The sequence below is a fragment of the Mustela erminea genome, chromosome 5 (assembly GCF_009829155.1).
Source record: "Mustela erminea isolate mMusErm1 chromosome 5, mMusErm1.Pri, whole genome shotgun sequence".
NCBI classification, from domain to species: domain Eukaryota; kingdom Metazoa; phylum Chordata; class Mammalia; order Carnivora; family Mustelidae; genus Mustela; species Mustela erminea.
This window is the reverse complement of record NC_045618.1, coordinates 132,325,036-132,348,718: the sequence shown is the minus strand read 5'-3', so window position 1 is coordinate 132,348,718 and position 23,683 is coordinate 132,325,036. Positions and strand designations below refer to the sequence as shown.

At 40.2% G+C, this 23,683-nt stretch overlaps 1 protein-coding gene across 4 annotated transcripts in view; it reads left to right on the top strand.

Moving 5' to 3' along the window:
- Positions 1-20,931: 20,931 nt before the first annotated feature.
- YLPM1 (YLP motif containing 1) overlaps positions 20,932-23,683 on the top strand; it is a 75,526-nt gene continuing 72,774 nt past the window's right edge. For 3 of the 4 annotated variants that reach the window (XM_032344909.1, XM_032344911.1, XM_032344910.1), the window contains exon 1: positions 20,932-21,993. In XM_032344909.1, the coding sequence (XP_032200800.1) occupies positions 21,121-21,993 (873 nt within the window). In that variant the 5' untranslated portion in view covers positions 20,932-21,120. The remainder of the gene's footprint in view (positions 21,994-23,683) is intronic. The other variant, XM_032344912.1, reaches the window with a different exon arrangement.

Below are 23,683 nucleotides of genomic sequence, written 5' to 3'. Positions count from 1 at the left end.
CCAAGAGGTGGAAGCAATCCAAGTGTCCATTTACAGATGAATGAATAACGTCCATTAACAGATAAATAACCAAAATGTGGTATATACATACAATGGAATATTATGCAACCTTAAGAAGGAAGAAAATTCTGACACATCCTCCAACATGGATGACTCTTGAGGACGTTATGCTAAGTGAAAAAAGAGTCATCAAAAAATAGGGGTGCCTGGGTGTCTCAGTGGGTTAAACCTCTCTGCCTTTGGTTCAAGTCGTGATCCCGGGGTCCTAGGATCGAGCCCCACATCAGGCTCTCTACTCAGCAGGGAGCAGAGCATAAATAAAGCATAAATAAAGAAAAAAGATAATAAAAGAGCATAAATAAATAAAATCTAAAAAAAAAAAGATAAATACTGATTCCACTTACATGAAGTACCTAGGGTAACTGAATTCATAGAGACAAGGTAGAAAGGTGGGTCCCAGAGCTGGAGGGAGTGGGAAGTGGGGATTTTAATGGGGATGGAGCTTCAGTTTTCCAAGACAAAAAGAATTGTGGAGACTGGTTGTACAACATTGTAAATGTACTTAACTATATTGAACTATATACACTTAAAAATGGCTAAAATGGTAAATTTTATGTGTATTTTATCACAATTAATAAGAACTACATTGCTTACTTGACCTAATGTTAAGAAAAAGAAGCAACTCGTAGAACAATTAGGTGTGGTGTGATACCTGTTTCAATTTTTTTTAAACCACAAAATTATGTAACTGTTAATATGGTAATATACATACATGGATAGAAAAAGTTCTGAAAATAATTCTTTTCCTAGTCTCCTTTCTCTGCTAACAGTATTACTCTTAGAGAAATCCATTGTTATAGGATTGGATTGTGGCTCACTGCTACCCCAGCACGTATTATGGATGTTTCATCTTCCTGGTTAGACCAATCAGAATATTCTTTTTTTTTTTTAAGGTTTTGGGTTTTTTTTAAGATTTTATTTATTTATTTGACAGATGGAGATCACAAGTAGGCAGAGAGGCAGGCAGAGAGAGAGAAAGGAGGAAGCAGGCTCCCTGCGGGGCCCGATCCCAGGACTCTGGGATCATGACTTGCACCGAAGGCAGAGGCTTTAGCCCACTTGGTGCCCCAAGACAGAATACTCTTATATCCTTTGCCACTGCGATTACTTCAAACCTGGGAGATCAAACTCAAGCCAAATAGTCTTAACCAGCGCTTTTACTGGAGATCTGTTAGCTAATGTAAGCTTTGATCATATCTGCCAATACATTGGAAAAACCAACCTAGATTTTACTTCGATTGCATTGTCAAACTTAACTAGTGTAGGATATATGTCCCCTCAACCAACAGAGAGGAAAAATGGAAAAGGGAACTCAATCATTTAAAAAAAAAAAAAAACTCAAAAAAAAACCAAAACAGATTTTGTCAAAACCCAATGAACTGCATCATTGGAGATTTGCATATTTTGCTATCTGTAAATCGAAAAAGGGAAGAAGAAAAAAATACAGAAGAGGGGAGGGAAGAAGAAATAATGGTAAATAGAAAACATAAAGTAAGGTGGTAGAGAAAGTTTCAAATGCACAGTAGTTATGATGAATGTGAGTATGTAAGTTTTCTTACTTAAGGACAAGTACACGGGGTGACTGGGTGGTTTAGTCGGTTAAGCATCTGCCTTTGGCTCAGGTCATGATCCCAGAGTTCTGGGATCGAATCCCACATCCGGTGGGATGTGAAGTGGAGAGTTGGCTTCTCCCTCTGCCTCTGCCCCTCCCCCTGCTTGTGTGTTCTCTCTTTTTTTTTTTCTCTCTTTCTCTCTCCCTCTCTCCCTCTTTCAAATAAATAAAACCCTAAAAAAAAAAAAATACAGCCGCACAGGTTGGAAATTTTTTAAATCTTACGACTTTGTGATATTACAAAACATGCCTAAAACAGAATGACACAGAACAGTTGGAAATGATAGGAAATTACACTTAACTGCACAACCTAGTAATTCTACTTCCTCGGAAATCTACCCAAATGAAAACAATATTCACACAAAGACTTGTACACCAGTGTTTATGTTATCTTTATTCATAAATATAAAAACTGGAAGCAACCCAAGTATCTGTGGACAAGTAGATGGAGAAACTGTGGTACATTCACAGAAAGGAGTACTATTTAGCCATAAAAGGAATGAGCTGATACAGCAACATAGGCGAATGTTAAAATAATCAAGTTGAGCAAAAGAGGCCAGACACAAAATATATACTATATGATTCCATTTATATGAGATTCTAGAAAAGACTAATCTGTAGTGATGGTAAATCATTAATTGCCTGAGGTGGGGATGGCAGGTTGGCTGTATACAGATACAAAGGAATTTGGGGGGTTATGGAAGTGTTCTCTCTCCTTTTTTTTTTTAAGAATTTTGTTTATTTATTTGACATAGACACAGCAAGAGAGGGAACAAGGCAGGGGGAGTGGGAGAGGGAGAAGGAGGCTTCCCACCAAGAAGGGAGCCCGATGCGGGGCTTGATCCCTGGGATCATGACCTGAGCCGAAGGCAGATGCCACCCAGGCACCCCTGTGGAAGTGTTCTATATTTCTCTTGCTGTGATGGTTACTTGGATATATTGATTTGTCAAAATGCATTGGGCATTGACATGTACACAAAATGAGTGTGTTTTGCTGTGCATAGATTATAATTAAGTAAATTAAAAGATGGAAAAAGACATGCAAAAAATACTCTGCTTGAATATGCAATATGGAAAATGTAGAGGGTTTTTTAGTGGCATAATGTCAATTTCATGAACATTCCATGTACACTTGGAAAGGAGGTACAGTCTCCATTATCAGGATATTATCAGGGTAAAAGTTTTGCTATTTATCCATAAGATCTACTTGATGTTTAGATCTTCTATCTTCTTATTTTGACTCTTTTATCTGTCTCAAGCTGAGAGAAATGTATTAGAGTTTCCTAATATTGGTATGTTTTGTTTATTTCTCCTTGTACTTTTTAAAGTTTCCACTTGATGAAATTTGCTACTATGTTGTTTTGTGCATAGGTTCTCATAGCTGATATATTTCTTATGGATTGTAACCTTTAGCATTATAATGTATCCATTTTGTCTCATTTAATGCATTTGGGCCTGAATTCTATTTTTTCTGATACTGAGAATAGAATCTCTGCTTTCTCTTTCTTTTTTTGTTGTGCATTTGTCTTATATTCCTTTGGTAATCCTTTTATTTTTAGCTTTTTTTATGAATTCCTTGTCCCGAAACTGAGATGACCTTGCGTGGCTTATCTTGTAGACAGAATTGCTAGAAACCAGTATTTCTATGTGCTCTTTTTTTTCTTTCTTTTTCTCAATGAGAGTGTTCACGGCAGTTGTCATGTTCCTGTTCCAACAATTGTGTGTTTGGTATATGAGGGCAGATAATTTGCCCTCTTGGTGCATTGATCTTTAGATCAAAAAAAGCTACACCTGCTGATAATGATATTACTACATAGAGTACATAATGGTCTACTACATATACATGTGCTTTACCTGGATATCTTGGACTTTGAGCATGATGTCATGACTGGACAAGATTTTGAGGATGTCTCTGTCGGGGGAGGGGGTTGGCCTCTGGTAAGGAAAGTAAGGAAGCGAGCTCAACATTTGGTAACTTAAAAGGTGGAGTGTAGCATTGGTTTGTGCTGTTCAGCAAACATTTCCAACTCTGTTTTAGGGACCCAGGATAGGACTCCTCTTCCCCACCACCTTTGAAGTTAGATGTGGCAGCACGAGTGAAGATGACATACTCATTCCTAGGTGGACGCTTTCAAAGTTGTTGTATGATTAGCTTTGGCCCCTTTGTTTTTTTTCCTGACAGTCATAAAAACGAAGATGGAAACTTGCTTTGCCTGGATCCCAGCCTAATGATGGGAATAGTAGAATGAATGATAAATAAGCATTTGTTATTTTAAGCTATGAGATTTGGGTTGGCTTTTTTTTGTTTTTATTACTGTAGCATAACTTAGCCTGTATCAACTAATAAAGCACATGTTAAAAAGTCTGGGTCAGAAAATTAGACGAGAAAAATAAAAGGCATCCAAATAGGAAATGAAGTAAAGTTCTCTCTCTTCACAGATGATGTGATCTTATATGTAGAAAATCCTAAAGAAACCTTTTTTTTTTTAAAGATTTATTTATTTATTTATTTATTTGACAGAGGGAGAGAGATCACAAGTAGGCAGAGGCAGGCAGAGAGAGAGAGGGAAGCAGGCTGCCTGCTGAGCAGAGAGCCTGATGCAGGGCTCAAACCCAGGACCCTGAGACCATGACCTGAGGTGAAGGCAGAGGCTTAACCCACTGAGCCACCCAGGTGCCCCAAGAAACCATTTTTTATAAGTTTTTATTTTCATTCTGGTTAACATGCAGTGTAATACTAGTTTCAGGTGTACCAAAGAAACCACTTTTAAAACTGTTAGAACTAAAATGCTTTCAGCAAAGTTTGAGGACACAAAATCAACATGGAAAAATTAGGTGCATCTCAGTATACTAACAATGATCAATTAAAAAATTAAGAAAATCCAATATACTATAGCATCAAAAAGAATAAAATATTTAGGAATAAATGTAACTAAGGAGGGGAAAGATTTGTACACTGAAATTACAAAATGTTACTAAAAGAATCAGAAAAGATACAAAGAAATGAAAAGACATCCTGTGTTCTTGGATTGGAAGAATCAGTATAATGAAAATGTTCATATTACCCAAAGCGATCTACAGATTCAGTGCAATTTTTATCAAAATCCCAATGACATTTGTTTGCAGAAATAGGGAAAAAATGCTAAAACTCATATAGAATTCCAAGGGATCGCAAATAGCCAAAACAATCTTGAAAAAGAAGAACACACAAAAAAAGAGAGAGAGAGAAGAACGAAGTTGGAGACCTCACAATTCCTGGTTTCAAAACAAACTATAACCAAATCTCAATCAGGACAGTGTCCTACTGACATAAAAACAGATATAGGCCAATGGAACACAATAAAAGTCCCCAAAATAAACACTTGGTATATAATGCCAAATGATTTGTGACAAGGGTGCTAAGACTACACAATTGGGAAAGGAAAGTCTCTTCAACAGATGGTACTGGGAAAAAGTGGATATCCACATGCAAAAGAAGGAAAAATGACTACTACATCATAAAATAATTAATTTTTAAAAATTAGCTCAAAGTGGATCAAAGACCGAAATATAAGAGCTGAAACTAAAAGAACATGGGGGGAAAGTTGAGGACATTGGATTCAGCAGTGATTTCTTGGATATGACATCAAAAGCGCAGGCAACAAAACCCAAAAGAGACAAATGGAACCACATCAAATTTAAACAATTCCTTCTTTCAAAGGAAACGATCAACAGAGTAAACAGGCAAACCTTGGAATGGGAAGAAATATCTAGAAATCATACATCTGACAAGGGATTAAAATCTGGAATTGCAAGGAATTTGTACAACTCAACAACAAAAAAACAAATAACCCAATTTAAAATGAGCAAAAAGATCTGAATAGACTATTATCTGAAGAACGAACAAGCAAGAGAAAAGATGTTCAACATCACTAATGATTAGCGAGATGCAAATTAAAACTGCGGTGAGCTACCACCTCACATCCATGAGGATGGCTACTATCAAAAGAACAGAAAATAAGTGCTGGCAAGGGTGCAATTGGTATCCGATTAAATGGAACACTATCCCTATTGGTGGGAATGTAAAATGGGATAGCCTCTATGGAAAACAGTATAGTGGTTTCTCAAAAAATTGAAAAATAGAATTGTCATGTGATCTGGCACTCCCACGTCTGTGTATATATCCAATAGAATTCAAAGCAAGATCTCAAAGAGATACTTGCACACCCATGTCCATTACAGCATTATTCACAATAAGCAAGAGGTGGAAGCAACCCAAATATCCACTGATGGATGAATGGATAAAGAAAATGTGGTATAAGACAAACCATAAGTGACTCTTTTTTTTTTTTTTAAGATTTTATTTATTTATTTGACAGACAGAGATCACGAGTAGGCAGAGAGGCAGGCAGAGAGAGAGAGGAGGAAGCGGGCTCCTGCTGAGCAGAGAGCCCGATGCGGGACTCGATCCCAGGACCCTGAGATCATGACCTGAGCCGAAGGCAGCGGCTTAACCCACTGAGCCACCCAGGCGCCCCATAAGTGACTCTTAATCTCACAAAACAAACTGAGGGTTGCTGGGGGAAGGTGGGGGTCGGGAGAAGGGGGGTGGAGTTATGGACATTGGGGAGGGTATGTGCTATGGTGAGTACTGTGAAGTGTGTAAACCTGGCGATTCACAGACCTGTATCCCTGAGGATAAAAATGTATGTTTATAAAAAATAAAAAATTTTAAAAATTTTAAAAAAGTAAGAAAATGTGTTATATACACACAATGGACTATTACACAGATTTTAAAAAGAAGGAAATCCTGTTACATTCCTTTTTTTTAAGCGCTGTCTTTTTAATTTAATTTAATTAATTTATTTGACAGAGAGAGAGATCACAAGTAGGCAGAGAGAGAGAGTGGGGAGCAGGCTCCCTTCTGAGCAGAGAGCCTGATGCGGGGCTTGATCTCAGAACCCTGAGATCATGACCTGAGCCGAAGGCAGAGGCTTAACCACTGAGCCACCCAGGTGCCATGGAAATCCTGTTATATTCTGCAACATGGATAAATATCAAACATTATTCTAAGCAAAAAAGCCAGTCACAAAAGGACAAATACTATATAATTCCACTCATGAAGTGTTTAAATTAAGCTAAAATCAAGACAGAGAGTAGAAACATGGTTGCCAAGTGCAGAAGAGAGGTGGGTAAGGGGACATTAGTGTTTAGGGGATAGAGTTTGTCCTGCAAAATGAAAACGTTAGAGATCTATTACACAACAATGTAAATATACTTAACACGAGATGTACACCTAAAAATGATAAAAGATGGTAAAATTAATGTGATGTGGTTTTTAATACAATTAAAAAATAGATATAAGATCAAAGAAATACACAGTGAGAAATGAAAGTTTAACTATCAAAGGAAGTCCCATTCCCTTTAAGAACTGCTGCTTTGTTTGTGATAGGCCTGTGGACTTGAGCCCTGTTGGGTTTCAGATCTCAGTGTTTTGGGGACCCATCTGTGGTGTGGGAGCCCTTAAAATTTGGGGCACTAGATGCGTAGTGCAAACCCTTCAGCCCTCAGGAAGAAGCTGGGAGTTGGGGGCTCCCTCCCAAGTATTCGGTGCTATGCTGAGAATGAGCTTCACGATGACAGCATGGCTTAGTCCTTCCTACCTTTTGGGGGGTGAGTATTTCTCATTTGCCTGATGTATGGTAGTCTCTCAGCCAGTTTCTGAATTTCTCTTGGAGGCAAATTTGTATGTACATTCCGTGTGTCCAAAGGAAGAGCGAAGTTCAGGAGCCTCAGATGTCAGTGTGTTGGTCTTTCTCCATAAAAGGACATTTTTTAATTATAGAGAAATGCAAAGAAGTGCTCAAAAACGGATGGGGACTTGTGAAAAGATATATGAGCCAGCTTGGAAAGGCTCCTTCTGGCCAAATTTGAGACCGTTTAATCATCAAAATTAATAATGACAGGAATGGATTATCACATTGATTTTTAAACTATATTTGACATACAATGTGTAAATTTAAGGTCTATGACATGTTGATACATTACTGATTTTTATTTTCTATTTATTTTTAAAGATTTTATTTATTTATTTGTCAGAAAGAGAGAGAATGATAGCACAAGCAGGGGGAGTGGCAGGCAGAGGGAGAAGCAGGGTCCCCGCTGAGCAGAAAGCCCAATGTGGGACTCAATCCCAGGACCCCGGAATCATGACCTGAGCCAAAGGCAGATAATTAATGAACTGAGCCACTCAGATGTCCCCATACTGATTTTTTAAAAGATTTTACTTATTTATTTATTTGACAGACAAGAGATCACAAGCAGACAGAGAGGTAGGTGGGGGGGTGGGGGTGGGAAGCAGGCTCCCCACCGAGCAGAGAGCCCGATGTGGGGCTCAACCCCAGAACCCTGGGATCACGACCTGAGCCAAAGGCATACACTATGGAGTATTATGCTTCCATCAGAAAGGATGAATACCCAACTTTTGTAGCAACATGGACGGGACTGGAAGAGATTATGCTGAGTGAAATAAGTCAAGCAGAGAGAGTCAATTATCATATGGTTGCACTTATTTGTGGAGCATAACAAATAGCATGGAGGACATGGGGAGATAGAGAGGAGAAGGGAGTTGGGGGAAATTGGAAGGGGAGGTGAACCATGAGAGACTATGGACTCTGAAAAACAATCTGAGGGTTCTGAAGGGGCAGGGGGTGGGAGGTTGGGGGAACCAGGTGGTGGGTATTATAGATGGCACGGATTGCATGGAGCACTGGGTGTGGGACAAAAATAATGAATACTGTTATGCTGAAAATAAATAAAAAATAAATTTAACAAAAAAGGCAGAGGCTCTAACCCACTGAGCCACCCAGGCACCCCTCCCCCCAATACTGATTTTAAATAAAGAATCCATGAGTCCATAAGATACTAAGAATAAGCAAATAAAATGGGATAGGAGAGCTTTCATATATAGGAATATGACAACTATTAAGTGTAGAAGGAATGATTGGAATATAAAATCATTGTTTTATAATCACCATTGTAATACTGTTTCAGGCAGGAATCATCAGTGGATACTTCCACCAATGGGTGGAAGACTGTGGGGAACAAGATAGTTCCAGAACCTGAAAGTATCACCACACAGATTAGTTATATTCACCTTTGCAATAGAGAAATTTGGCAGTCACTGCCTATACCAAATGATCAAGCTGGATATTTCTATTAAGGGTTTTAACTGGCATAATGTATGTGATATATAGAAGAATACAGTACCCATGTAATATTTTTGTCCCCCAAATTAAGATTTTTTTCACCTGAATCATATTATGAAGAAACTATCAAACCCCAAATTGAGGGACAGTCTGCAAAAAAATTGTCTTAGATTCTTTTTATTTTTTAAGATTCATTTATTTATTTTAGAGAGAGAAAGAGAATCCTGAAGTGGACTTCCCGTTGAGTGCAGAGCCCAGTGCAGGGCTTGATCCCTGAGATCATGATCTGAGATCACGACCTGAATTGGCTTGGATTTTTAAAAATGTCAATAGCATGAGACAGAGGAGGGAAAAAAAAAAAAAAAAAGGCTGGTGAACTGAAGGACACTAACAAGGCATGACAACTAAATGCAAAGCGTTATCCTTTGTTATCCTTCAGACAAGACTCTGAATTTGAAGAAGAAGATGAAGAAGAAGAAGGAGGAGGAGGAGGAGGAGGAGGAGGAGGAGGAGGAGGAGAAGAAGAAAGGGACAGCTGGGTGGCTCAGTCATTTAAGCATCTGACTCTTTATTTCAGCTCAGATCTTGATCTCAGGCTCATGAGTTCAAGCCCTGTAACAAAACAAAACAGGGGTGCCTGGGTGGCTCAGTCGGTTGAGTGTCCAATTCTTGATTTTTGCTCAGGTCATGATCTCAGGGTCATGGGATCAAGACCTGCCTCAGGCTCTGTGCTCAGCAGTGAGTCTGCTGCTTCTTCTCCCTCTGTTCCTCCCCCCAACTTGCTCCCCCACTTTCTCTCAAATAAATAAAATCTTTAAACAAAAGCAAACAAAAAACCAAGAAGTCATAAAGGATATTGGGATGCTTAGGGAAATTTAAATACGGACTGATTGCTAGATAGCATAATTGTATTTATGTTAAATATCCTTAGCATGAACATTATATTGTAATTACATATAAGAATACCCTTGTTTGGGGTGCCTGGGTGGTTCAGTGGGTTAAGCCTCTGCCTTCGGCTCAGGTCAAGGTCTCAGGGTCCTGGGATTGAACCCCGCATTGGGCTCTCTGCTCAGCGGGGAGCCTGCTTCCTCCTCTCTCTCTGCCTGCCTCTCTGCCTACTTGTGATCTCTGTCTGTTAAATAAATAAATAAAATCTTAAAAAAAAAAAAGAATACCCTTGTTTTAGGAAATACATGCTGAATGTTTATGTATGAAGGGTTACAGTGTCTTCAAGTAACTGATAGTTTGGGGGAAGAGGGATAGATAGAAAGAAAGAGGGATGGATAGATACATACATACATAAATAGTTGAGAGATAAAGGACGAGGAAGAACGAATATGTGAGAAAATGCTAACAAACGGTGTGCCTAAATGAGGGGTAGAGGGTTGTTTATTTACTATTTGTACAACTTTTCTCTAGGTTTGGCATTTTTAAAAATAGAAAGTCGTGAAAAAATAATGTAAGAGAAACACACGGTAGAGTGAAAAGATAACTGAGGGTAGTGTCAAGGGATGGAATCTAGAACATGAAGACCAGCATTAACTTGGGACAGGAGAAGAGCCACTCAAAACTGGAGGATAGGAGGCTGGGGCGGCCGCCAGTAAAGACTAGTATGTAGGAGAGAGAGCAGAAGTTGAAGGAGTTTGTGCCTATTGGTCCCTGTAAAGTCGAAAGTGAGGCCATTTATTGAGGGACAAGGCTTGAGGTTGTGGTGAAGGATTGAGATAGCTACTGTACTGAGTGGGAGAGGTCGATGACATAAAACGATGGCAAAGTAATGATGAGAACCCAGAACCTGAACCCAGGACTGCAGAACCTGAATTAGTAGTAGTACTAATGGCATGCTGTGTGGTTTCTCCGTAACCACTCAGTAAAAGAAAGTTCAGTAAGCTCTATGGGAAATTTACAGGCCAAGTACCACAGTAGGACAGAGTTGAGGATGCATGCAAAAGAGGTCGAATTGACATAACATAGATTCAAGAACTGATAGGAAAAAAAGTGAAACCATTGAGAAGAGCAGTGAACTGGGGGGATAAGAATCAGTCAAGGGGCTGGGGCTCAAGAAGGTTGACTAACGTGTATAAAAATTTGGGGATTGAGAGGGCTATAGAAATAAAAGATTGAGATATGTGGGGCACCTGGGTGGCTCAGTGAGTTAAAGCCTCTGCCTTTGGCTCAGGGTCCTGGGATCGAGCCCCACGTCGGGCTCTCTGCTCAGCTTCCCCCTCTCTCTCTCTTTGCCTGCCTGTCTGCCTACTTGTGATCTCTGTCTGTCAAATAAACAAATAAATAAAATCTTTTTTAAAAAGATTGAGATATGTAATTAAAGTATCAGAGGTTGGGGGTACGTGGGTGGCTCAGTGGGTTGGGCCTCTACCTTCAGCTCAATTCGTGATCCCAGGGTCCTGGGATCGAGCCTGGCGTCAGGCTCTCTGCTCACCAGAGAGCCTACTTCCTCTGCTCTCTCTGCCTGCCTCTCTGCCTACTTGTGATCTCTGTCAAATAAATAAATAAAATCTTTTTTTAAAAGATTGAGATATGTAATTAAAGTATCAGAGGTTCCAGCAAAGATAAGGACTGATGTATGTTGCTGTACAGGTACCAATGGTGGATAAAGGTTTTGAGATTGACATGATGAAAAAATTTTGAGCCTAGGTTGTTCAGTGATTAATCCGTCTATGTGCTGAACAGAAGCCCTAGCATAAGTAGCACACATATAGGCCAATTCTAAGAGGTTCCTTCAATACAAATTGCCAAACTGGTCCTTCATGATCACAAACTTGATTCTGTTAATTGAGTCAAAATTATGCGCAAATTACCCACAAATATCCAATGGACAGATTGGCCAAGAGATCATGAGGTGTGCTGTTAAGAAAGTTTTGTCCTAAAGAAGTAGATCCTCTCTTTGGGGAATTTAGGTCCAAAGACATGAAGAGTTGAATAGTCAACTTTTATGAATAGAAGCCATACATAAAAGCAGTGGTGCATTTAATACCAGAGTACCACAATGTCAGATCCCGGGGTAGGAATTGATCAAGAACCTCTTAATGCTGAGGGAGTAACAGCTACATCTACTTTGGGTCCTAGGCACCACTGAGATCCTGAAACACATTCTCATCTCTGTAAGATCCACATATGCAGCCCTTCTGATAGTGCCTAGTAGAATTTCTGAGTTTCCATGGGCCCAGCTCTGTGTCTGAGATTCCTGTTACCATATGTATCCTTAGAATACATATCCAGATTTCAGTTATGGTTCTTTCAGTGCAAACAATAAGGAATTGAATCTTAAATAACAGGAATTTCAAAGGTAGTGTAGCTCTATGCACAGTACAATCAGTAGAAGCTCTACATCCCTCAATTCTGCACTTTGTCATCAAAGCCCCAAGTTAGCTGTAAACAGCAATTGGAGCAACAAGCTCATTGTTCACATCCATTGAAAAGAAAGAGGGCTTCTTTCCCAATTATGTAATAAAAATCCTTGTCTTTAGTATGATTGTACCAACTTTGGGCAGATGCCAACCCTTGGGTGGCCAAAGAAATGTCACGTGCTGATTAGGTTACTACAGAATCTCCCAATAAATGGCAAGAGGGAAGATATAATCATGATCAACTTAAACTAATTGGGACGTACTCTTGGAGCCAGAGATGGTCAGCTTTTTCTGAGTGACATGGGATATATATGGGGAGTTTTGAACACCTGAGCAAAACTGAAATTTTATTAAGGAAAAAGGAAGGAAATGGATGTTCTATGGGCATCTACCTCATTCTCAAATACTCGAGTGTTTGAGGTAGAGTTACACAAGTTGAAACTATGTTTTAGGGTATAGAACAAATGTCAACAGTTTTTCTCTAATTTTTCCTAAACCCACATTATTTTTTTAAATTTTATTTAGTTGAGAGAAAGAGGGAGGGAGAGGGAGAAGCAGACTATCTGCTGAGCAGAGAGCTCAATGTGGGACTCGATCCCAGCACCCCAAGATCAGGACCTGAGCTGAAAGCAGACACTTAACCGACTAAGCCACCCAGGCGCCCCCTCAACCCACTTTAGTAATATTTCTCCATTCTCCTTTAATTTTCCCACACTAAAGAATGTAATACTTTATGCATTTATGTTACATATTTCAATATGCCTTTGAATTATGACACATTGTATGATATAAATATTTGATATAAAGAGTATATTTAAGATATAAATAATATTACTAGGGGCTCCTGGGTAGCTCAGTCAATTAAGTCTGCCTCCAACTTAGGTCATGATCCCAGGGTCTTGGGATTGAGACCTGGGGTCAGGCTCACTGTTCAGCAGGGACTCTGCTTATCCCTCTCTCTGTCCCTCACCCTTGTTCCTGTGCATGTGAGCTCTCTCTCCAATAGATAAAATCTTTTAAAAAAAGAATATTACTAAAATAGACACCCTTGCACCCTATCCTAATTTAAGAAAAAGAATAGTACTCATAACTTTGAAACGTTCTATGTAATTCTCTCTGATTACATCCCCCCGCCTTCAATTCCACCCCACCTCTGAGGTAAACACGGTCCTGGATTTTATATTTTTTGTCCTTTTGATTTTCACTATAGTTTTACCCATCATTTGAATACCTTGACTATATATTTGTAAGGTGTATGTTTTTGAGCTCCCTATAAATGAAATCATATGTCGTATTTCTTAATGTGGTAACACAAAATTTACCATTTTAACCATCTTTAAGTGGACACTATAGTGGCATGAAGTGCATTCACATTGCTGTGACATCATCACCACCAACCAACGCCAGAATTTTTTTTTCATTTTCCCAAACTAAAACTCTGTCCCCATTAAACAACAACTCCCCACTCCTCTCTTCCCCCAGCCCCTATCAATCATGATTCTATTTTTGTCTCCATGAATTTTAGTACTCTAGGTACCTTATTTAAGTAGAACCATACAGTATATGTCCTTTTCTGGCTTATTTCACTTAGCATAATGTTCAAGATTCATCTATGTTGTTGTGTATCAGAATGTCCTTCTTTTAAGACTGAATAATATTCCACCGTATGAAACCACATTGGTTTTTCCATTCATCTGTCAAAGGACACTTGGGTTGTTTCCACCTTTTGGCTGTTGTGAATAATGCTTCTATGAACATGGGTCTACAAATATCCCATCAAGTCTCTGCTTTCAGTTCTTGGGGGCATATTCCTAATATATATAGTCTTTTTGTTGTTATGTTTCTAAGACTCATCCATGGTAATAGGTGGAGCTGTCATTCATTCACCTTAATTGCTGCATGATATTTCATTGTGTGAATATTAAACATTTTGTTTATCCATTCTCCTCTAGATGGTCATTGGAGTTTCCAATTTTTGCTGTTACCAACAGGGCTGCATTGTCTTATATGCCTCCTTGTACATATGTATAAAAGTATCTCTAGTCCCCAATATATACTTAAAAATGAAATTGTGTCATAAGGCACTGTATATCTTCAGTGATGATAGATATTGTCAAATTACACTTTCTGTACACCTTTGTACTCCCATCAACAGCATATGTAAGTTTCCATTGCTCCACAGCCTCATTAGAACTTGGTATTGTCAAGTTCAATACTTGAATGCAGATAGTGCCAGTTGTCCCTGGATACTCTTTTGTCTTCCCTTAATAATATATCTCATGAGTTTTATCTGTGTTGCCCAGGTGGAAACTTTATTTCCAAGCCTTCCTGAGGCTGGGGAAGGCCAACCAACTAAGGTGTAGCCAATAGAATGTCACTGAAAGTGACATGTATCTCTTCTGGGTCCTTACTTTAAAAGGTATACTTTTTAAAAAATTTTTAAATTAACATATAATGTATTATTTGCCCCAGGGGTAGGGATCTGTGAATCACCAGGTTTACACCCTTCACGGCACTCAGCATTGCACTTATCTTCCCCAGTGTCCATAACCCAACCACTCTCCCCCTACCTACTCTAGCCCCGGCAACCCTCCATTTGTTTTGTGAGATTAAGAGTCTCTCATGCTTTGTCTCCCTCCCGATCCCATCTTGTTTTATTTTTTCCTTCCCTAGCCCCCAAACCCTCCACTTTGCCTCTCAACTTCCTCATATCAGGGAGATCATATGATAATTGTCTTTCTCTGATTGACTTATTTCGCTCAGCTTAATACCCTCTAGTTCCATCCACGTCATCCCAAATGGCAAGATTTCATTTCTTCTGATGGTTGCATAGTATTCTATTGTATATGTATACCACCTCTTCTGTATCCATTCATCTGTTGATGGACATCTAGGTTCTTTCCATAGTTTGGCTATTGTGGACATCACTGCTATAAACATTTGGGTGCACGTGCCCCTTCGGGTCACTACGTTTGTATCTTTAGGGTAAATACCCAGTGGTGCGATTGCTGGGTCTTAGGGTAGCTCTATTTTCAACTTTTTGAGGAACCTTCATGCTGTTTTCCAGAGTGGCCGCAGCAGCTTGCATTCCCACCAACAGTGTAGGAGGGTTCCCCTTTCTCTGCATCCTCACCAGCATCTGTCATTTCCTGACTTGTTAATTTTAGCCATTCTGACTGGTGTGAGGTGGTATCTCATTGTGGTTTTGATTTGTATTTCCCTGATGCTAAGTGATATGAGCACTTTTTCATGTCTGTTGGCCATCTGGATGTCTTCTTTGCAGAAATGTCTGTTCATGTCCTCTGTCCATTTCTTTTTTTTTAATTTTTTTTAAAGATTTTATTTATTTATTTGATGAGAGAGCGAGAGACACAAGCAGGCAGAGCAGCAGAGGCAGAGGGAGAAGCAGGCTCCCCACTGAGCAGAGAGCGCAATGCGGGGCTTGATCCCAGCACTCTGGGACTATGACCTGAGCCAAAGGCAGTCGCTTAACCACCTGAGCCACCCAGGCGCCCCCTCTGTCCATTTCTTGATTGGATTATTTGTTCTTTGGGTGTTGAGTTTGGTAAGTTCTTTATAGATTTCAGATACTAGCCCTTTATCTGATAATGTTGTTTGCAAATATCTTCTCCCATTCTGTCCATTGTCTTTTGGTTTTGTTGACTGTTTCCTTTGCTTTGCAAAAGCTTTTGATCTTGATGAAGTCCCAATAGTTCATTTTTGCCCTTGTTTCCCTTGCCTTTGGTGATGTTTCTAGGAAGAAGTTGCTGCAGCTATGATCTCCTCAAGGATTTTGATGGATTCCTTTCTCACATTGAGATCTTTCATCCATTTGGAGTCTATTTTTGTGTGTGGTGTAAGGAAATGGTCCAGTTTCATTTTTCTGCATGTGGCTGTCCAATTTTTCCAACCCCATTTGCTGAAGAGGCTGTCTTTTTTCCATTGGACGTTCTTTCCTGCTTCATCAAAGATTAGCTGACCATAGAGTTGAGGGTCTATTTCTGGGCTCCCTCTTCTGTTCCACTGATGTATGTGTCTGTTTTTGTGCCTGAACCATACTATCTTGATGATGACAACTTCATAATAGAACTTGAAGTCTGGAATTGTGATGCCAAAAAGGTATGCTTTTTAAAAGGTGTGGTTCCCTAACCCATCTACTTGCTTGCAGGCTAGGTTCAGATTTGATGGCGGGAGCCAGAGTAGCCACTTTGAACCCAGAAATGGAAACTTTATATTGAAGAGGATAACTTCGGGATGATTACCTCTGAACTGTTTAATGAGTGAAAAAATGAACTTTCGTTTCAGCCACTATAGTGTTTCATTGTTATAGCAGCTTAGACTGCATCTTAATTAATACATTAGTTATTCAGTTTAAAGTCATTCCCAATTTCACCCTTGCTCAGAGGGCTTGCGTTTTTTCTCTCTCAAGATCTTTCTGGTGATGTTCTTTTTGCATTTGATCTATACTGCTAAACTCCTTTTTATGCTCCTGTCCTTACGCATATTAGCCTGACAACAGTGGCCCAGGGTAGTGGATGTTTGTTGTTGCTTATCCACATCCACTTTTCCTTCCTAACAGCACCTAGACTTTTTTGTTTTGTTTTGGTTTTGAACGTTACATTTTCCCCAGTTGTATGCAATTTCCCCACTGTTGCATTTTCCACAGTTGTCTGCAGGATTTAGATCAGAGTATCCAGCGCTTTTGCTATAGAAGATAAGGGGAACAGTGGAGACTCTTTCTTCTAGATCCTTTCTCTTACCAGCCCATATATCTGCAAGGGCACCAAGAGGCTAAAGGTTAAAGGAAAAAAAAGAGTCGAACTTTGTTTCTTACAGCATTCAGAATTTTGATGATAGAATAGCTCCTGCCTCAGCTTTGTACTACTTCTAGATCTAGTTAAATGACCTTCTTGTCTATTTTGTTTTTCCCACAGTATCTTTTCAACACATTAAAAAAAAAATTTCAGCTGTTGCTATGGATAACATCAAAAGAACTGTAATGGATACAACCATCCTTAAGTTCCAGGCTTTTCTAAACTGGGATCCATTGGAAATGGTTGGAAGGACTTGCTACATGTTAACTGGGATTACATATAAACACCTCTAGGCTTCTTTAAGACAAAATGAGAACAATAGAGGAGGAGAGTGTAATAGGGAGGAGAAGAAGCACTAACATGGCCAAGGTTATGTGTGATCAGTTTACTCGTAAGTTTAGACATTATCCATCTAAAATCCTGGTTAACTGCCTGCCTAAGGATGCAAAGGTCCAATAGTAGACAATCTGCCTCTAGATCCTGTTGCTTAGAACAATATGAGCTGCAAGAGCTAACAGAGATTTGTATTCCTCAAGATGGTATGTAAGCCATCAGCCAATCAGAATATGACCTCAGACCATTAACCAATCAAATGCCACCTCACCCAGCCCTCACCCCTAGCAACAGCAAGAATGAAACATAACAGGAAAGAAGTACAGCTGGGTTATAAACCTAGACCAGAGAAGTTGACTTTGACAGCACTGACAATTAAGAGCTAACCCCCTCTGGAGTCTCCCACACAAAACCTTCTGCATGATTTGTGCTTTAATTCAAACCTTAGCTCATTTTGAAGGAGTACTTTATATTTTTGTTGTTACTTTTTTCAAACTAGATTAATAAAATTCATCTCTAAAAACTTGGCCCGGGATTGGTCATATAATGTGAAGTCGCTGTCCCTAAGATGTTTTGAGATCTTCTTTTCAAGAATTTTCTGTCATGGATAGGGGTTCTGTATCCTAAAGATGGCTGTGAATTTTTGAAAACTGTGCAGGCTAGAAGTTTTGAGTGGCCAACTATATGTTAGTTCCCTGAGAGTAAGAATGTAGGGGACAGGATTTCCTATAGCATCTAAAACCATTCCCAGTTGGATCTTTATCTTGAAATAATAAGGGGAATGTGGAAGGGCCTGTTTAAACATAGGTGCTGTCTCCCAAGTAGGTGCTGAAAAACCCATGTTTGTTGAGGGGTGGAATAGAGGACAGGACAGCTAGAACCTACCAATGCCAGGTGGAAAAGAAAAAGACAAAGAGAAACCTTCTGCTTCCTTCCATCTAATCTCATCTTTCTCTATGACTTTCCTCCTTCCCACTTTTTTTTAGCTTTTAAAAAATTGTGAAGTACACCACACAAAGTGGAAAGCACAAAGGATAAACATACAGTTCAGTGAGTTTTAACAAAGCAAATGTTTGTGGAATTACTGTTTGGTTCAAGAAATAGAACATTGTTAGCATTTCAGAAACCCTACTTGTATCCCCTTCTAACCACTACCCTTTCTCTCCCCCCAAAGGCAACCACTAATCTCACTTTTAACATTATCAGATCAAGAAGCAGAACATTACCAGCAGCTGCCTTTTATGCACCCCTTTAAATCACTATCCCTTCACCCCAAGGGTAACTTCTATCCTGAATTCTAATGTTGCATATCAATTATGTTTGTTTTTGAATTATATATGTGAAAACATATAGTACATATTATTTTTTTTTTGCCTAGCTTCTTTTGTTCAACATTATGTTTGTGAGATTCACCTGAGTTGTATGTGGTTATAGTTTGTTCATTTTCATTGTTCTTGTATAAATGTATAAATGTACATTTATAAATGTGCTTTGTATAAATGTACCACAATTTCATTATACATTCTAGTGGAGGTGCACCTTTGCGTTGTTTTCCAGTTTTCAACCATTACAAATAGTGCTGCTATGAACATTCTTGTACATACCTTCTGTATACCATATACATGCATTTCTCCTCATTATATGCCTAGTGATGGGATTCCTGGGTCGTAGGCTCTGGGTCTGTTCTGCTTTAGTAAGTACTGACAAATAGTTTTTCAGAATTGTTGCCCTAAATTTACACTTCCACCATCAATGTATTAGAATTTCATTTGTTCCACTCTAGCTTGCAGCTGCATAACTCTTATCTTGGTTTTCAGCATCACATGGGCATGGTCTCTGTGTGTCTGTGTCTTCACATGACCACCTTTTTATAAGGACACTACTTGTATTGGATTGGCCCTACTACAATGTGATCTTACCTTAACTAATTACATCTGAACAATCTTATTTCCAGAGAAAGTCACATTCTGAGGTACCGGGGATTAGGACTTAAACATTTGAGGGGTGGGGTGGGACACAATTCAATCCATAACAGATGTGATGGTACTGAACATCTGTTGTTGATCCCAGTGGGAAAACTTCAACTTTTCACAATTCAGTGTGATGTTTTCTGTAGTTTTTAAAAACAAGTACTCTATAAGATTAAGATGTTCCCTTTAATTTCTGGTTTGCTAAAGTTTTTAAAAATTGTGACTGGATGTCGAAATTTGTCATATACTTTTTCTTCATCTAATGAGACAGTCATCTCATATTCTCCTTTAGGCTCTCACTATAGTAAGTTACATGTATTTTTAATATTTTTCAAAAGAACTTTGATAGAAATATTAAAATTCCAAGTAAGTGGGATTTATGAGTTGGACAATGTTCTGTTTCTCTTTTCTTTCTCTCTTCTCTTTTTGGGAAAAGAAGGGGCACAAGGGCAGGCAGGTATCTGACCTGGCCCTAATGTTCTGTTTCTTGATCAGGGTGCTAGTTACAACAGTGTGATTGGTTTGTGAAATTCACTAACCTGTACACTTATGATGTTTAACTTTATGTATATAAGCTATATGTCAACAAAAAATTAAGAGAAATTCAGCTAAATTCCTATGAGAATGAAAGCTCTTCTGAAAGATACTTAGATGCCCCAATTTCTACTCACATCAGCCTCCTAAGAGAGGTGAAGATCTGGGTTGCTAAGATGGAAGGAAGGTCAAATCTTTAAGTGGTTCACAATTGACACACTGACACACTTAATATGAGTTAGGTAGTTTTTTTTTTTTCCTCTCCCCAGAATTCAGTGTGTATCAGCCTTGTTTTTCAGTGATTCATTCAAGCCAAAGTTGAGTATTATGTTGACAGATTGGATTATTTTCTAGGTCACCCTCGCGGGACAACCTTTGAATCTGGTTTTTGCTATCTTTTCTTTTAGTTGAGATTTTTCAACATGAATTTTTATGCGTTGAGTTATTCTAAAAAATTCCATTCTTCACTTTTAGCAGACGTTATCTTTCATATACCTGTAGGGATTGGTGTAGTCTTACATTCTGTCTTCAAAATGTTTCTATTCTTCACAGTTTTGTTCCCAACTGGATTTTTTTGTTAGAATTGAATTAACTCTACTCATTTAATTTGAGAAGAACTGACATCTCTACAATTTTTCCCTTTTCATTCAGGATCATGGTAAGCCTCTCCATTATTTCAAGTCTAATTTATTCCCCTCGGATATGATTCTGTATGGTTCTGTAGTTTTCTTCATATAAATTATACATATTTCTTATTAGAGTTATTCCTACTTGTTTCATGTCTTTTTTGTTGTTGTTGAGATTGTTGCTATTGTGAATGGACCCCCCCCCCCTTTTTTTTTTCATTCAAAAATGAACCTTTGGAGCGATAGGATCTCTACCAACCCTTTCAGCGGTGAGACTCTATGGTTCCTTGGTTCTATGAGAATATTCTACTCGCACGTCCATTATCCGAACCTGAAGGAAGATGGCAACCGAGAGTCACTAAGCAAAGGGTCGCTCTATCTCGCCTTTGTTCTCCTCTCGGTGGCTACTGCGCAGGCGTAGTCGCTCCAGTGCCGTCCCCGCCTTCCCGGTCGCGGGCCCAGCTCGGTAGCGCCGGCGCACTGGCGCGCTCCGTTTACACGCTCCGGGGCCTGTAGGCGCCGCGAGTTCCGGCTGTCGCCGTCGCCGCCGCAGCTCCTGGAGGTCGGTTGCGACGAGTAACGGCGCCGGGACGAGCCCTGCGCCGCCTTCTCCGATATGTACCCGAATTGGGGCCGGTATGGCGGGAGCAGCCACTATCCGCCGCCGCCGGTCCCGCCGCCGCCACCGCCGGTGGCGCTTCCTGAGGCCTCGCCGGGGCCCGGGTACTCGAGCTCGACGACTCCCGCGGCCCCCTCCTCCTCGGGCTTCATGAGCTTCCGCGAGCAGCACCTGGCGCAGCTCCAGCAGCTGCAGCAGATGCACCAGAAGCAAATGCAGTGCGTGCTCCAGCCCCATCACCTTCCTCCGCCCCCCCTACCGCCCCCGCCGGTGATGCCGGGGGGCGGCTACGGGGACTGGCAGCCACCGCCGCCACCGATGCCCCCGCCGCCTGGGCCGGCCCTCAGCTATCAGAAGCAGCAGCAGTACAAACACCAGATGCTCCACCACCAACGAGATGGGTCTCCTGGTTTGGTTCCCATGGAGCTGGATTCCCCCCCTGAATCTCCCCCTGTGCCGCCGGGATCTTATATGCCCCCTTCTCAGTCTTACATGCCCCCACCTCAGCCGCCACCCTCGTACTACCCCCCGGCCTCGTCTCAGCCCTACCTACCTCCCGCTCAGCCGTCCCCTTCTCAGTCCCCACCTTCCCAATCCTACCTGGCGCCCACCCCTTCTTATTCTTCCTCTTCCTCCTCCTCGCAATCCTATTTGAGCCATTCCCAGTCCTACTTGCCCTCCTCTCAGGCATCTCCTTCCCGCCCCTCCCAGGGCCATTCTAAATCCCAGCTACTAGCTCCACCACCACCGTCCGCCCCTTCTGGGAATAAGACAACTGTCCAGCAAGAGCCTTTGGAGAGTGGGGCCAAGAACAAGAGTGCTGAACAGCAAGCTGCCCCAGAGCCAGATCCCTCCACAATGACTCCACAGGTAAGAAAGCATCTGCCTGAGCAGCATCTTTCACCTAGAGGGCCCTAAGTGAGCAGGCCTCAGGGCTTTAACCTGTGCTTAGGCTAATTCCAACACAATGAATAGCTAATTTACACTCCAAAGGATTCCTTAAGCGTCAAGTCTGACATCTCTGCTTTTCAAGTAGCTAAATGTGGATTATTAAAAGAACAGGGTTTGAGGATGTTTCTGAAAACCACAGAGTAGTGGGGTGGCTGAAGAATTACTTCTCAGACCTATCCTTTGGTTCCCTTTGACCCACCTCCTAGATTTTATTGCTTTTATAAAGCACTTTCTTTTAAAATTGTATTTTAACCTCAAATTTCCATTTGAGAGGCAGTATAAAAAAGAAGTTTCCCAAAGGCTGTTACTTGAAATGTATACAAACCTTATGACTAGTTAGCTTTTTAAAAAAGTTATTCAGGGGCCACTGGTATAGCTGTCAGCTTTGTGAATTCCAAATGTTAGCAAATGAGGAATGGAAATCTTATTCTTACCAGGAGTATCTAATTATGTGTATACATGGGTATGCGATACATAAGAAGTCTCTTCGCCTTTGACCATTTGGGAGTCTCTTGGTTATTTTAAGGAATGGACCCATTCGTCCTTTTCCCAAATCACTTAAAGCAAGCTTTAAGACATACCCATTTTGCTGCAATGCATTGTTACCATTCACTCCAGAGTAACTGCCTTGGAATTTGGCCAAGGTGAAGAAAAGTTACTGATATATCTTCCTCCATGAGAGAGTCATTTCTATAAACTTCTGTTTTAAGTGATGCTTGCTACAGAGCAGTCACAGATGGACAGGATAGCAGTAACAAATGAATTTCTCCCTTAAGAAAGAAGATAGAACTAAAGTGGAGTAAATAACTTGTTAATGATTTCTTACAATAGACACTTCTAGCAATTACTAATCTACCTTAGATTTCCTAATGAAAAGAGAGTCTTAGTCTGCAAGCTCAGATTTACATATAAAAGATTTCCAGAAGATAGGGATGTGGTGCTTTAATGGTTTTCCATTAGAAATTAAGAACACAAGTTGTTTTAAGTAAGCAAGATGTTGTGCTTGACACATCAGGAGAAGACACTTGTGATATTGGAGTAAAATAGGAGAATAAGAGATTCTTTGGGCTTACCCCATCCCATTAGGTTATTTTCCCCAGATTCCTCTGTTCTAGAGAAGAAATTTCTGTCCCCATTCCCAACCCATTCTGAAATTCCCATTGTTTTTGTTGTCAAAACACTATCGGAGTTAGTCCATGCAAAAGTACAACATCCATTTTCTCCTCTCTACTAGACTTTTTCTGGCCTTCTGAGAGACAAATGAATTGTTTTTGGAGGGTGGGGAGGAGGAATCAGACCCGTCTTTAATACAAATATATGAGCATTGGTTTGCTGGTTTGGCTTTTCTGCCTTTACACCCTTGTCTGTATTGAACTTCTTTCAGTGCTTTGCGTATTCATTGCCTGCAATTCTTTGGTGAGAGCCAGAAAAAAAGAGTGGAAGATGAGGCTTGAGAAGTGTAGGGGGAAGACCAAGAAGGGCCTCGTAAGCTTGTTTAGGTTTTCTTACCTCTGTCTAGAAATCACCCCAAGTTTCTCAACCCTCTCTCCCTGCCTTAATTGTATTATTTTCAAGGTACATCTCAAATATCAGGGTCTCTGTGAAGCCA